At 34.6% G+C, this 15,239-nt stretch overlaps 8 protein-coding genes across 8 annotated transcripts; 2 read left to right on the forward strand and 6 right to left on the reverse strand.

The window, feature by feature from the left end:
* Nucleotides 1-105: 105 nt before the first annotated feature.
* ASCRUDRAFT_6735 (ABCB family ABC transporter ATP-binding protein/permease) lies at nucleotides 106-2,337 on the reverse strand (the record flags this gene model as incomplete). Its single annotated transcript, XM_020191376.1, has 1 exon — nucleotides 106-2,337. The coding sequence occupies one exon, from the start codon at nucleotides 2,335-2,337 to the stop codon at nucleotides 106-108; it is 2,232 nt and encodes a 743-aa protein (XP_020049475.1).
* Nucleotides 2,338-2,818: 481 nt separating this feature from the next.
* NGL1 (RNA exonuclease) lies at nucleotides 2,819-4,396 on the reverse strand (the record flags this gene model as incomplete). Its single annotated transcript, XM_020190255.1, has 3 exons — nucleotides 2,819-3,230; nucleotides 3,603-4,095; nucleotides 4,168-4,396. 3 exons carry the CDS (start codon nucleotides 4,394-4,396, stop codon nucleotides 2,819-2,821), a joined length of 1,134 nt encoding a protein of 377 aa, XP_020049476.1.
* Nucleotides 4,397-4,956: 560 nt separating this feature from the next.
* ASCRUDRAFT_31668 (pyruvate kinase) lies at nucleotides 4,957-6,468 on the forward strand (the record flags this gene model as incomplete). Its single annotated transcript, XM_020190288.1, has 1 exon — nucleotides 4,957-6,468. One exon carries the CDS (start codon nucleotides 4,957-4,959, stop codon nucleotides 6,466-6,468), a length of 1,512 nt encoding a protein of 503 aa, XP_020049477.1.
* A 243-nt stretch (nucleotides 6,469-6,711) lies between these two features.
* On the reverse strand, nucleotides 6,712-6,996 carry SUS1 (Sus1p; the record flags this gene model as incomplete). The annotated part of the gene is made up of 1 exon (XM_020190282.1): nucleotides 6,712-6,996. The coding sequence occupies one exon, from the start codon at nucleotides 6,994-6,996 to the stop codon at nucleotides 6,712-6,714; it is 285 nt and encodes a 94-aa protein (XP_020049478.1).
* Nucleotides 6,997-7,068: 72 nt separating this feature from the next.
* On the forward strand, nucleotides 7,069-8,499 carry YSA1 (ADP-ribose diphosphatase). The gene is made up of 2 exons (XM_020192730.1): nucleotides 7,069-7,387; nucleotides 7,469-8,499. Exons 1-2 carry the CDS (start codon nucleotides 7,328-7,330, stop codon nucleotides 8,045-8,047), a joined length of 639 nt encoding a protein of 212 aa, XP_020049479.1. The 5' UTR covers nucleotides 7,069-7,327; the 3' UTR covers nucleotides 8,048-8,499.
* Nucleotides 8,236-9,543, reverse strand: ASCRUDRAFT_19609 (histone deacetylase 8-like protein; the record flags this gene model as incomplete). Its single annotated transcript, XM_020189596.1, has 2 exons — nucleotides 8,236-9,145; nucleotides 9,371-9,543. Coding segments are annotated over 2 exons (1,083 nt in total), but the record flags the coding sequence as incomplete, so codon positions are not given.
* Nucleotides 9,544-9,956: 413 nt separating this feature from the next.
* Nucleotides 9,957-10,340, reverse strand: ASCRUDRAFT_74549 (uncharacterized protein). The gene has a single exon (XM_020192731.1). The coding sequence runs from the start codon at nucleotides 10,263-10,265 to the stop codon at nucleotides 10,074-10,076; it is 192 nt and encodes a 63-aa protein (XP_020049481.1). The 5' UTR covers nucleotides 10,266-10,340; the 3' UTR covers nucleotides 9,957-10,073.
* A 1,350-nt stretch (nucleotides 10,341-11,690) lies between these two features.
* ASCRUDRAFT_74552 (uncharacterized protein) lies at nucleotides 11,691-13,356 on the reverse strand. Its single transcript, XM_020192733.1, has one exon. It carries the CDS (start codon nucleotides 12,967-12,969, stop codon nucleotides 11,782-11,784), a length of 1,188 nt encoding a protein of 395 aa, XP_020049482.1. The 5' UTR covers nucleotides 12,970-13,356; the 3' UTR covers nucleotides 11,691-11,781.
* Nucleotides 13,357-15,239: the final 1,883 nt, after the last annotated feature.

The raw sequence follows: 15,239 nt of genomic DNA on the forward strand, positions 1-15,239 counted from the left end.
TATTAATTTTCTATACTTTTTATCTATAATAGTTGTCTTTGATTTGAATAGTTTGTAAAAAATTAAATGGAGATGTAAATTTAAAATAAAAAAATATATTGATAATCACAATCTATCCTTTATCCTTTCTTTCCATTGATTTAATCTTGTTTCGTCATCTTTTAAAGACTGTTCTTCCATATCTAGATTTTCTTGAATATTCCATAATTCTGAATATAAACTTTTCTTATTATTTAGCAAATCTTTATGCTTACCTCTTTCAATTACTTGACCTTTCTCCAAAACTATAATTTTATCACTATCCGATATTGTTTTCAACTTATGGGCAATGGCAATTTGGGTATTGTTTTTCTCTCTATATATATTTCTTATGACTCTCAAAATACTTTGTTCATTTTGAGTATCAAGAGAAGACGTAGCCTCATCGAAACAAATAATCGGAGCCTTTTTCAATAATAACCTAGCAATCGAGATTCTTTGTTTTTCACCAGCAGAGAGCATTAAACCTCTTTCACCTACAACAGTATTTAAGCCATCAGGCAACTCATATATTAATCTATCAAGTTTAACATCCATTATAGCTTTACTCACGTCTTGATAAGAAGCTGTGAAATCACCATAGTGAATATTTTGATAAATTGTATCATTGAATAGAAGAGTATCTTGAGGAACAACGCCAATTGCTCTTCTTAGAGATTCTAATGATACATCTTTAATATCTTGACCGTCAATTAGGATTCTACCAGAATCCACATCATAAAATCTGAAGATTAATTTAACAATTGTTGACTTACCAGAACCTGAGGGACCAACTAAGGCAACTTTTTTACCGGGAGGAATAGTGAAGTTTGCATTTTTAAGTATTGGGATTCCTGGAGTGTAACTGAAAGATACATTTTCGAATTTAATCTCGCCACCTTTATATTGAAACATTTTAGCATCTGGTTTATCTTTGATTTCGACGGGGACTTTTAAGAATTTGTATAAGGTGTCCATATCTAAAAGAGACTGTTTCAAGTCTCTATAAACAGTGCCAAAGAACACCAAAGGCCCTGATAGTTGAAATGCTAATTGATTGATTAGGACTAAATCACCAACAGTTAGTGAACCATTAGCTATTCCATTGCATGCTACATACATCATTGTTGTGACAGCGGTTGTGAAGATCAAACTCTGGCCTGAGTTCATGAAAGCTAGCGAAGTTTGTACATCGATCATTGATTCATTGTATTTTTTAAAGGCAGCGTTGTATTTCAAACATTGATAAGATTCGTTATTAAAGTATTTGACAGCGTCGTAATTTAGTAGAGAATCAGTTGCTATACTTGCGACAGTTTGGTCAGCTTTGTTCATTTGAGTTCTAAAGCGAGCTCTCCAGATAGTTGTCTTGATTGTGAAATAAGCATAAAATAGGATTGTTAAAAAGGTAACACCACCAAAAACAGAGCCATAGTTGTAGGTGATAATTGAGCAAACCATTGCAATTTCAAAACTTGTTGGTAAGATGTGAAAGACCATTGCAGTTAGGATGTATGCTATTCCTTTAATTCCTCTGTCAATAGCTTTGATCAAGCCGCCAGTTTGTCTGAACAATTGGAAGCTTAAATCTAGGTTTAGGAGATGTCTAAAAGTATCAGTTGCTACTCTTTTGATGGCATTTTGGGCTACTCTTGCAAAGACAGCATTTCTTAGTTCAGATAGTAGAACAGAGCCGAATTTTGCAGCCCCATAAGCAAAGATAGCAGAACCTATAACAGTTGAAACCGGGGAGACTTGGGAGATCCAGTCTATATTCATTGAATCAATTATTGATTTTAAATAGAAGGGGACCTGGACGTTTAATACTTTTGAGGAAATTAGTAGTGCGAAGGCAAAGGTGATTTTAAATTTTGATAGGTAATCCTTTTTTGGCCATAGTTTGGTTAATAATTGGAATATTATTTTCCATTGTGAGATTTTGATTTTGTCGATTACAGGTTCCTTTGAGGAGATTGTTTTGTTGTTATCGGAAGAAGTGTCTGTTATTATAAGGGGGTTGAGGTTATTTGGAGGTGTTGATACACGAGAAGGATCTGGAGATTTAGGAGTTGAGGAAGTGTGGATATTTGATGTTAGGTAAAGGGGATTAAATTGGTGAGAGGGAAGGTTATTGGATGTGTATTGATTAGTTATCGAAGATGAGTGAAGAGATGAAGGAGGATATGTAAACGAATATTGGCAACGGATGGAATACGAATAGGAATGAGAATAGTTTTTTGATATTAGTAGATTGGAAGATGAAGGTGAAAAATTGGAGGGTTTCAAAGGAAATAATAGAGGTTTCTTCAGAGTTAACATCGTTAGAGAGAGAAAAAAAAATAGTATAGGGAGAGTAGAAGAGTAAGGAATAGTAAGAATATGAACAAGGAAAATAAAGAAAATAGTAAGGTATTGGTGGTTGGGCAATTTTATGTCACATTGGACAAGCAGAGAATTGTGAGAAAGTCATAGAAGGAGAGAGTGCAACTGGAGAAGAAGAAGAAGTAGCAGCAGCAGTAGCAGTAGATGTGGGAAGGAAGGAAGAAGGTTGAGAGTAGATGAGAGGTAGAGAGGTAGAGAAAGAGAGTTTAATTAATTGCACCCAGCAGCAGATCGAATTAGAAGAACAGTCATTAGCTGGAAAGAGTTTCGCTTGAACAGCAGGAGAGATCCGAAGAAGAGCCTGGAGAAGAGGACAGGGAGGACGAGTGAGCGAGTGAAATGAGCTACAGAGTTTATTGAAGTAGTATAGTACAGAGGGAAAGAAAGAGGAAGCAGAAGAGAATATATAGAGGAAAGGCTAGGGATGTGTGTTGAAGAGAGAGGATCGTTTGTGGAAGTCGCCTAGGTGGAACTGGCAGAGCAAAGGAAGGTGGTCGCTGGGAAAGTGTTTGTTGGGAATGGCGTTGTTTTGAAAGCAGTAATTGGGAGAGATAGGGCCGAGAAGATGGGATAGCTTCAAGTGAAAGCAGTTGTTGGAAGCATGGAGGTCGTTGGAGGAGTAGAAGATGTAGTCGAAGACGCCCTTGAGCTTGTTGGTGAAGCTTGTGTAGGGAAAGGAGTGTGAAAAGTACAATTCGTTGTAAGCTGAGGAAAAGTTGAAGGGGTTCTGGAGAATATGGGCATATGGATCAGAAGAGAGGTTGTTGAAGGGGTTGTAGTCGTTGAAGTTGTAATTGAGATTGAAGCCTTGTTTGTTGTTGTTGTTTATTCTTGAGTTTTTGTCAAGAGAGGAGTCTATTGCATCGAAAGAGTGATGTTGGTGTTGGTGTTGGTGTTGGTGTTGGTGTTGGTGTTGGTAATACGAATTGGCATTGGGGCCCTTTTGGTTGAAAATATTGAACAAGTTTAATGAGCCATAGGATAAGAATTTGTAGATCAAAGAGTTTGGCTGAGAGTTGAAATCGCCCATAAAGAGAATTGGGATTTGGTGAAGAGATTTATAAGCGTTGATTGTTTCCTCATTTTGATTATCATTTTGATTATTATATTGATTATCATTTTGATTGAGTGTTGAAATGAAGTTGTTATTTGGAGATACTGTATTAAAGTTGTATAACTCTTTGAAAATGTGGTTGTTAAACTGGGATAAGTTGAGAGATGTTTTGTTCAATAGAAAGGACGAGTAGTCTTTAAGAATTGATACCAAGGATAGCAATTGGAATAGTTTTGTGTCGTTGAATTTGGGGTTCCAGTAAAGATGAGTGTTTAGAACTATTAGTAGATGGTTTGTTTTGATGTTTTTTAGGAGCAAAACGATGGCAATTTGATTTCTGTTGGTTACTCTGTGGTTGAATAGAGAGTGGTTTGATTTGTTTTTGAGAAATGGAATGAATTGGTCGCTTTTGTTGAAGAAATTTTGGAAGTTTAATGGCAAAACATTGAGCACTTTGAACTTGTCTGAGTTTATGAAAATGGATAGCCCATCCATTTCGTTTTTGGTTATATCGATGTTGGAATTGTTGTTCAAGAAGTGCTTCATTAGATAGATGGAGTCGTAGTTTCTCTTTAAAAACTGGTCCTTCCAGTAGTTTTGGTAGACCGAGCATTCCATTTCCTGGAAACACATAATATCGGCTATGAGCCTATCACCATCACTAGCAGCATCAGCAGCAGAAACACCACCAGCGCCAGCACAAGCGCCAGCACCATCAGCCCCAAGAATGATCTGGTTGATCAAGCCAAACCGGTAGCGCCAGTCGAGATGCTGCTTCTTGACATAGCCGAAGGTCGAGGGATGGACGTAGTGGCGGAAGAGGAGGTTGTACGACAAGACGTTGAAGGTGTCGGCAGCGTCAGCACAGGAAGTAGCCGTCGCGCCACCGAGTGAAGGCACCCACGCCCGGTGCTGGAAAAGCGCGTTGCGGGGTCGGAGCATTGTGCCCCAGAGTGCCTTCCATCTGGAGAAGCACAGGAGCCACAAAACCCTCGCGCACCACGCCCACTCCTCGCACCACGTGTGCATCTGCATCCTCCCGTTTCCACGGGCCGGACGTGTGCGGATCAGGCCACGCGCGCACCTGCTGACGCTGCAATTGCAGTTCGGCAGGGGCCTCAGATGGTGCCCCTGCTGCCGCTGGCTCCATTTGTCTATATAAGACCCCCAGGAAGAAGGTACCTCTGGGGCCTTTTCAGCTCACCATCCTCGCTCTCCAGCATTGCTCTGTTTCCTGTGCTGACTCTTCTGACTGCTCCTGCTGCCTTTGCTGTTTTTCCACGTCCTGGTTGCTGTTCCTGACTCCTGCGTTTTCTGTACTAGCTTGTTCTTTGGCTGTAAAACTTTCTCTTATCTCTCCTTCTATATATACCCTTGTTTCCCTTCTCTCTTACTTGCTTCTCTGCTGTTTCTCTGCTGTTTCTCACCTTGCCAGCTCAATTGCCTCTTAAGTCCTCCGCTACTTGCTTCCTCCACCCCCTCTGCTTCCTCTGCCGCCCACAATGGTCTCTAGAATATCTTGGTTAGCCAACATCAGCATCGAAGATGCTCCACTCCAAACACTTCGTCGTTCTTCCATCATTTGCACAATTGGTCCCAAGACCAACAGTGTTGAAATGATAACAAAACTAAGAAAAGCAGGCTTGAACATCTGTCGTATGAACTTCTCCCATGGTTCCTATGAATACCATCAATCTGTCATTGACAATTCAAGAAAATCTGAACTAATCTATCCAGGCTCTCCCTTAGGTATCGCCTTGGATACAAAAGGTCCGGAAATCAGAACTGGTACCACTGTCGATGACTTTGACTTTCCAATTCCCCCCAACCATGAAATGATCTTCACCACCGACGACGCCTATAAAACTTCCTCCAATGACAAAATCATGTACCTCGACTACAAAAACATAACCAAAGTCATTGAGCCCGGCAGAATCATCTACATCGACGATGGTGTTCTCTCCTTTGAAGTTCTTGAAATCATCGACGACAGCAACTTAAGAGTCATCTCCATAAACGCTGGAAAGATATCCTCCCACAAGGGTGTAAACCTACCTGGTACCGATGTCGATCTACCTGCTCTATCTGAAAAGGACAAACAAGATTTAAGATTCGCTGTCAAAAACAAAGTCCATATGATCTTTGCTTCCTTCATTAGAACCGCCCAGGATGTCTTGGACATTAGAGAAGTCCTTGGAAAAGAAGGCGAAAACATCCAGGTCATTGTCAAAATAGAATCGCAACAAGGTGTCGATAACTTTGATGAAATCCTAAAGGTAACCGACGGTGTCATGGTCGCAAGAGGTGATCTAGGTATTGAAATTCCTGCTCCAGAAGTCTTTTTAGCACAAAAAAAATTAATCGCTAAATGCAACTTGGCTGGTAAACCTGTCATCTGCGCTACCCAAATGCTAGAATCAATGACTTATAACCCAAGACCAACAAGAGCTGAGGTTTCTGATGTCGGCAACGCCATTCTAGATGGTGCTGACTGTGTCATGTTGTCCGGTGAAACTGCAAAGGGCAATTATCCTATAGAAGCTGTCACCATGATGCACAACACCTGTATAATCGCTGAACAAGCTCTAACCCACAATGTTTCCTTCAACGATATTAGAGAAGCAACCACAAAACCAACTGAAACTGTCGAAACAATCGCTTGTGCTGCTGTCTCCGCTGCTTATGACCAAGATGCAAAGGCAATCATCGTCCTATCCACAACTGGTACAACTGCAAGACTAGTCTCCAAATACAGACCAAACTGCCCAATCATAATGCTAACAAGAAGACCTCACGTTGCAAGATACGTTCACTTGTATAGAGGTGTCTACCCATTCGAATACAAATTCGATGCACTAGAAGATTGGCAATCTGATATCGAATTAAGATTACAAACCGTAATCGCTGATGCTATTGAATCTGGTATGATCCAAAAGGGTGATCCAATTATTGCAATCCAAGGTTGGACTAGAGGTTTAGGCCATTCAAATACTCTTCGTGTCTTATCTGCCTAATTCCATCATTACTTTTATCATTTAATCATTTTACTTGCAACTTACATTTTCACATTACATTTTCACATTACTTTTTAAGTACATATTCTATATAATTTACATATTTTATAGATTATTCAACTCTCGTGGTCTCTTTTACTCTTATATTTATTGTGTATTTATTTTATTTTATTTTATTTTATTTTATTTTTTATTTTTTATTTTATATCTTTTATAAACATTCTCGTAACTTTCTAATGGTAATCACTCTATTATACTCTCCAAAAACTCGGCTATCTTAACCAAAGACTCTTTTTTAACTCCATCAGGCACCAAATCCATCGCTTTTGGCTCCAACACAAAATTAATCCTGTTGAAATTCAAGTTGTCCTCGTTAGATATCTCACTATTAGCCAACAATTTCACCTCATCGTACCACCCACACTCATATAACCTCTCTTTCAAAAATGTCAAGATCGTATCGTATTCTCCTGACTCCACCAACCGCGCTGAGATTTGCGCTTTCAATTCAGCATTACTTAGTGACATTCTTCCTATCTTGCTCTCTTTCTGTTATACTCCCACCTATCAATACCACAGCAATCTTTCCTTCTCTCTCACCTCAATCCTTCTTTTTCCCTACTACAAAAAAAGTGCGTCAATCGAATCAAAAACACGCGTACGCTTGCATGACCCCGCGTTGCCACATCCAAATTTCACTTGATCTTGTTTTGAATCTTCTCTCGGCTCACTCTACTATTTTATGTCTATCAACACCTTTATACCAAAGAACTACTTTGCTTCGTTTCACTATAAAAGAACCCCATTTTTTCGTTCTTTTCAATTCCCCCGATTCTTTAATTTCACCAAACTTCTCAAAATGGCTTCTTATTCCAAGGGAAAACCCGAAGATGCTAAAGTAACTGAAGTTATCAATTTGGTATGAAATAATCACATTTTGCATTTCTATCACTCTTTCGATTCATTCCACTAATCTCTGTCTAATTTCTCGTATGTTTAGAGCTCGAAAGACGCTAAATGGATGAAACTCGAGAAAATCAAATATATTGATCCTCTTGGAAAAAATCGCGATTGGGAATGTGCTTCCAGAACAACAAGAGTTGAGGGATCGGATGTCGATGGCGTTGGTGTATTAGCCATTCTCTTAAAGCCGACAGGTACTGAAGTTGTTCTTCAAAAGCAATTCAGAGCTCCTCTTGGTGGTGTTTGTATAGAGACACCTGCTGGTTTAATGGACCCAAATGAAACAATCGAAGAATGTGCTCTAAGAGAGTTGAAAGAAGAGACTGGCTATTTTGGTTCAAAAGTAATTGATCAATCCCCAATAATCTATAATGATCCAGGATTTTGTAATACAAATCTAAGCCTTGTTGTGGTTGAAATAGATCTCAATGATGAAAGAAATAAAAATCCTGTTCCTCAATTGGAAGAAAATGAATTTATTGAAAATTTTACGGTCTTATTAAAGGATTTGCCTGAAGAGTTGAATAAACTAGAAGAACAAGGCTACTATTTAGATGCTAGAGTCCAAAATGTCGCTGCTGGTATAAAAATTGCAAGAACTTATAAACTATTTTAGAAAAAAAAAAAAAAAATAACTTTTTATTAAATAGAATTTTTTATCTAAAATATAATTACCCATTTCTTTTATTGTTCGACCATTTAGTGTATTATTCTAGAATTAACATTTTCAATTAATCTAATAATATACTCACCAGTATTCTCATTTTTAATTCTCAATCCTTTTCTTTCATAATCATCAATTCCCCAAAACATAAAACTATCTTTTTCATACTCTTCAATATACTCATGATCAGGAATCAAATCCCAATCTTTATCTGCTTCTAACCGTTTTCCTGCGATTATTGCCGTTAAATAAGTCCAGCATTTCGATACGCTTTTATTATTATACCCACCTCCTCCTAATACCATCATGTTAATCTTCAATTCAATTAATTTTTCCAAAACATCTCCATAGCCCTTGTATGTCAAATTCCATTGTTTGTGTTCATCCGAAAAATGACCATCGCACCCAAATTGAATCACCATTATATTGGGTCTATATCTCTTAACAGTTGGTTCTATTATTTCATTATACAACTTTAAAAGACTCTCATCATTTAGACCTTTATTTAAAGGCAAATTGACCATATATTCAAGACCAGGACCCTTTCCTTGTTCATGAAGACCTCCAGTTCCTGGATAAAAAAACCTTCCATCAAATCGATGTAATGAAATCGTTAGTACATTTTGAGAAAATTGAAATGCTTGAGAGACTCCGTCACCATAATGAAGATCAAAATCTATATAAACAATTTTTGGAAACATGGTTCGAAGTTTAATGATACCTAAATTAATATCATTAATATAACAAAACCCAGCAGCTTTTGATTTTTTGCCATGATGTCTTCCACCGATCCAATTTACTCCAATAATTTGACTTTTTTCATTTTTTTTATATTTGTTTATAATCCATTTAGCGCATTGAAGTGTTGATCCACCTAATATTTTAACGTATTCTGGTAAAAATGGAAATAATGGAGAATCATAGATTAAACCATAATGTTTTAATATTAATCTTTTTTTATCAGTATCATATAATTCATGGTCATGTATAATGGAATCATCATCATCATCATCATCATCTGATAAAGAGTCAAAATCTGAGTCGATATCACTTTCTAAGTCATTTCCTGGCTCAGATTTAGATTCAGATTGAGAATCTAATTCCAATTCTGATTCTAATTCTAATTTTAATTTGTTAGAATTTTCTTTTTCATCATCAGAAACACCATTTATTTCACCAATATTATTTCGATCATTAATTTTATTATTATTGTTGTGTAGTTGGAATCCTTTGATCTGATCGTAATTCTGTTTTCCAATCTCCAAATCAACTGACACTCTTTCCATTAATAAAAAATTAATATAGTCCTTATCGTGAAATTTGCATAGTTCAACTTTATTAGTATTTTTCACCTGAATTTGTTTAAAATATTGATCCAATTCAAATGCCTTAATCAAGGACATAACCATGCTCAATCGGTTTCTATTTGATGGTAATAGGTTCAATATCAAACTCTGATAGCCTGTGGGTTGTGTCAACCCAATGATTTTGTCATTCTGTTCTATCTTATTCTCCTTGCTTATATTGGGAACAAATAGTTTCCCACCATCCTTGACATTATCCTGAGAAACCAGTCTGTTGTTACCAACCAGATCTAGATTGTTAGTCTCTATGTGCATTGTTGGTTTACTGGTTGGGTGATCCAAAGAAAACCATAGGTGTTGAAAACGATACACTTCTGCGAAATTCCTGCCGTCATGTTCATTCTTGAAAGAAAAATATGCTAAAACCCAGTTTTTAATTATGCCAAATAAAGGATACCAGTTTTGGTGAATCACTTCTATAAAACTTGTAAAAATCAGTAACGATATCTTTGGATCTAACAATATTTTCAAGGACTAAATCCATTGTGTTGTGTATTTGCGTTACGAACAAAATTACGGTTCACCCAAGTCAAGTACGGAATTAGTTCGGGGCTTTTAATTCCGTTTGCTTGGATACGTGGTTAGCTGCACTATTATGCGTATTTTGATTGAGTTTATCCGGATGCGTCTGAGTTTTTCCATTCGCGTGCATCCGGAGCGGGGATAATCCGAAGAGCTGAGATTGAAGAAAAGAACGTTTTCTTATCAGAGTTGGACAAAAGGCAAGAAAAGGCAGGAGGTGGTGGTTTTGCTATTGGGTTTGAAGGGGGTTGTTTTGGGATGAGTAGTTGATTTCTGGATGGCATTACAGACTTCAGTGAGTTCTTTCCCTGTTTCTTGTCAGTGGTTCACTAAGTCCATCTGTTTTTGCTGAGGATGTTTCGAAGAAGGTTTGAAAAATTCACACAATAATTTGAAGGAACTTCTTGGACTTTTATGCTATTTCCAAGAATTACAATTTTAAGTGAAGATGCATTAACATTTAGATTTAGGATTTTCCTTTTTCCTCAATTATTTGAGGTGTTTTGAAAAACAAGAATATGTGTTTTGAAGTCTATAGTTTGAATCAGAAGGAGAAAAATTTCATTGTCAAACAAAATAAAAGGAGTTTTTTATCAGGGAAATTTGTTTCTTGAGTTACGATATTTGCTTTAATTTTTAACTTCTTATTAGTCTGGTGAATGCTTTCCAGGGTGTTTTGTTTTAGAATCAGTTGAAAGTGATATGATAATAGATAAGATCACTACATTGATGTGTTTTATAAAAAAACCACAAGACACTAGTTGGTTTTTTAACTTTGAAATTGAAAGTAGGGGCCACTAACTGAAGAAATAATCATATCTATGATCATATTCCCGGGAAAATATAATTTCAGCCCAAGTTTAAAGAAACAATAGGTTGAAAAAAAATGCTTCTAATGTTGAAATGAATAATTTTCATAACCAAATTTTGTATCAATTCCACTCAATTAAAGTCTAATAGTCTAATAAAGTCTAAAAAAACTGTAAATTATAGAAAACATTAATAATAAAAATAAAAAATATATCAAAGTCGACATCTGATTATTGTTTTTTTCCTGTTTCTTGGAGAAAAAAAATGGTAATCTAAATTTTAATCTAATCAATTCATGTATCTCATTCATTAAAACCTTTTAACTAAATATGCATAAAGTCTTATCCCGCCATGTTATTTGTTTGCCTGTTTCTTAATTCATTTACAAGTATAGTCATATACTTTGCATGATTTTTTTATTTTATTTTATTTTATTTTATTTTATTTTATTTTATTTTATTTTATTTTATTTTATTTTATTTTATTTTAAATTGATTTTTATTTTTTTGAACAAATGAGCTTGATTAAGTTTTTGTTTAAAGCAACTGATGGGTTTAAAGATAAAAATGGACAGGATAAACAACTTAATATAAATTTATTATGCCAAATTAAATTCAGTATAAATTAATTAAATAAAAAGAACCATTTTTCATTCATTGAAAAAATGGACAATGCAAAAATATAAAGAAAACTTTAAATTAGAAAAACAATAAAATACAACAATCTATGAAGCATATAGTATAGAACATAAATGCATAAGATCTGAGAAATAAAAAATGATCAAAAAAACACTATAAAATAGGAAAAAAAACAACTTCAAAAGACTATTAATGCTATTAAAGAAAATTATATAAAAAAAACAAAAAATGAAAACTAATTGGATCAGTCCAACGGTTTGTTCGGTTGTAGAATACATTCAAAATAGGAAAAAAAAATCAATATAGGTAACACTGCTGTTTGTTGGTATAGATAACATGTTTTATCAAAGAATTAGCTTTGTTTATGATTAAAATTTAAAGGAGGTAATTTTGCATTGGTATCAGTCGATGGAGTTAATTGCAAAGCTGAGATTGGAGGTAATCTAATTCGAGAGTTTTTAGTGGTTGGAACATTTTGAGGAACAGAAGTTAAAGGTTGGATTGATTGGATTGATTGGAGTGGTTGGATTTGAGAGTTCATGAGGTTATTATTGTTATTTTTAGTATTTGCAGTCGAATTAGTAGGTATACTGTTAAATTGATTGAGACTTTGAGAAGAAGATTGGGATGTAAAAGCATTATTGACATTGAAATTTTGAAAAGACACAGATCTTTCAAGATAAGTGGAATTGATATTTGGTGTTTGCGGATTGTGAATATTTTGGTTATTTGAATGATTATCATGAAAGAATTGTTGAGGTTGAGAGCGAAAATTATCTATATCGTTACGAATAAGGGTTAGATTTTTCATTACAGAGGATTCAGGCTTGAGATCTCTTTTAACGATATATTTTTGGATTTCATTAGCTATGTTTCTAAAGTTACCATCCTTCATATCTTTTCTTTTAATTCTTAAAATGTATTTATCTATTAATTCATATTTGCCGGATTTTCCCACTGGGATTTTATGCTTCATGTTAACATGTCTTCTACAGTTATCATTTCTAGGAAATTTATCGCAGCATAAAGTGCAAAAGAAAACGTTATCATGGCAATCATAATTATGTTTCTTTAATTGTTTATCATTTTGGAATCGTCTGTTTGTGTCACAATCCGGATAATCGCACGAGAAGATTTGGTTTGATGAGTTTGATTGAATAGGAATCGAGCTATTATTAGTTAATTGCAGAGGTTGAATAGTGCTGTAAAAATTTTGATTGCTTGGAAATGATTGTAGTGATTGATTTTGTTGTTGATATTGATTTTGTATATTAGAATTTGAATTTGAATTTGAATTTAAAGAAGTTGGATTGGAAAAGGCCATGCTTCTCGAGAATTGAAGGTTTGAGGAAGAAGAGGAGGATAGGTCAGGATTGTAGTTGTAGTTATAGTTATAGTTATAATTGAGGTTATTCATGTTAGGATTTATGATAGAGTTATTTGAGATGTTAGCAGAGTTGTTATTAATATTGTAATTGCTGTAGTTGTTGTAATTGTTTATATTTAAATTTGGGTTAATATTGAGGTTGTTATTATTCATTTTTGAGATAATTTATTTGAATTCATTCAATTAAGTTGGCTAACTATCAATTTTATCAATTTTATCAGGAATCAAGGAATTGAAATAAAATCAAAAGAATTGAAAAAAGATAAAAATGAATTGAATTGAGCTGAACTTTGTTAGATGGACTTGAGTGGAATTGAGTGAGGTATGAGAGATAGTGTAGACTCGTAAAAATGTATAAAATATAAGATATTATCAGATGGTATAAGATAGTATAAGATAGTATATGGTAAGATGATATAGTATAGTATAGTATAGTATAGTATAGTATAAAGTATATTGGATATGATTCAATAAAATGAACAAAAGAGAGAAAAAGAGTAAAACGAATAAAAATTTTAAATGAAAAATTGAAAAAAAAAGAATGAAGGTTAAAAGTGGTTGATATCGATAATATATATAATTTTGAATTAAATAAAATAGATAGAATGAATAATATGAATATTGATAATTTGAATAAAAGTGGAAAGAAATAACAATTATAATTGAAAAATTTGAAAGAAAGTTGTTAGAAATTGAAAAAACAAACCAAAAAACGAAAAAAAATATCAATTTCAGTGAAATTTAATAAAAAATTAAAGTAAAAATACAAAATTAAAGTAAAAATAAAAATAAAAGCTAAAGCAAAAGTAAAAATAAATTAATCAACTATTTAAATATTAAACAGATTAAGTATTAAGTAAATTACTAAAAAATAAATTAAAATTCAAAATAGAGCTAAATTTTTTCAAATAAGACACATTAACCAAGAAAATAAGAAATCAAAACGAATGCGACTAGAAGTGTTTACTATCTTAAACAGATTGAGATAATAATTACTATCGTAATAAACAGCAAGACATAAGATTAGGGAATTGAGTCTTGTTATTCAACATGAATATAATTTGCAGTTAATGTTTAGTCTTTTAAAGAATTGTTTTAACTTTGAAAAATAGCAGAAGATTAGTATGAGTGAAAAAATTTTCTGGTAATAAGTGAAATAAACCTCAAGTATAACGGTAACAATAGGCTTTGAGTTTATTCATTTCAATTATTTGGAAGCAGTTGCAAAATATGATAAATGTTTTGCAAAACATTGCAAAAGGTTGCAGAAAACAGCCCAAAGAGCTCCAAATTGAATGCTTTCGCTGCTTCCAAAAAGCCTTCAAAGAGCTACCTGGCGCAACAAGGCAGCTGCAGCACAGGTGCCTTCTCTTTGAAGCAACTCCTTCAACACATTCAACAAATCCAACGCTTTCAGCACTTTTCCTCAAAGAAATTCCTCCAAAACCAATCAAAAATTTTGAAAAAAAAAGGCTTGAGGAAACTAGCAATGAGACCCTCATTTGAGGGTCTGTACTACACAAACCCCCCTTATCGGGGTCCTACTCCTTCTGGAAGCCTCACGACGTTCCACGCACTATCACTCGTATATATGCGCATACTGTTTGCTTTGTGCATGTTCCCACAGATACAAGTCAAAAAAAACTGGCCAATCAGCGTGCGCAGGGGTCTCTGAGAAAATGCCCAATTCCAACGCAAACCAACTGAATTTGCTGCTCTCTCGCTATGGAAAGGGGGTCCCTGGCTGTTGTTTGCATTGTTTTGTGCTGGCTGTGCTGTGGTTTGTTTGTGAAAGCTGCGTGGACTTTTTTCGTTGAACAGCAACCTCGATACAGAGCCCAATCTGGCTTGTAAATGAATATCTCAGAAATGTTGGGTTATTGACTGCTGTTACAATTGTTTAAAATTTACTCCTCCTTTTTATTATTAATTGTTAGCTGCAGATTATTAATTATCTGTTTTCTGTTGTTGTTTTCTAGTACCTGCTTGGTCTGCAGTTTTGCTATAACTATGGTTTCACTGAAAACCTCCAAAACTATAACAAAACTATAACAAAACCATAATCTCGCCCATAAATTCAATTATGAATCACACTTTCTATACAGTTTTTCGTTCTAAATGTTAGAAATTCTGCGTATTTTACTCTACCCAAAAATCTTGCACTGCTTATAGTGCTTTTTGAATCTGTTTTAACCACTCTTCTGTTTTAAACAACTTTTATTTTACCGTTAGGGATTAATTATGGATTAATCGTTGGTCTCTGGTTTATTACCAAGTCTGTCCTCTTCAATCTTCCTCTCTTAGTTCAAAGGTTTCTACTTTGTCTACAAGTTTGCTTTTCAGGCTTACTTCTCTTTTTAGTTCTTTATCTTTTCTCTTTATACTTTTGAAGCTTACCAATTTCATTTGTGTTATTTTCTGGT

Source organism: Ascoidea rubescens (genome assembly GCF_001661345.1).
Source record: "Ascoidea rubescens DSM 1968 unplaced genomic scaffold ASCRUscaffold_2, whole genome shotgun sequence".
NCBI lineage: Eukaryota > Fungi > Ascomycota > Saccharomycetes > Ascoideales > Ascoideaceae > Ascoidea > Ascoidea rubescens.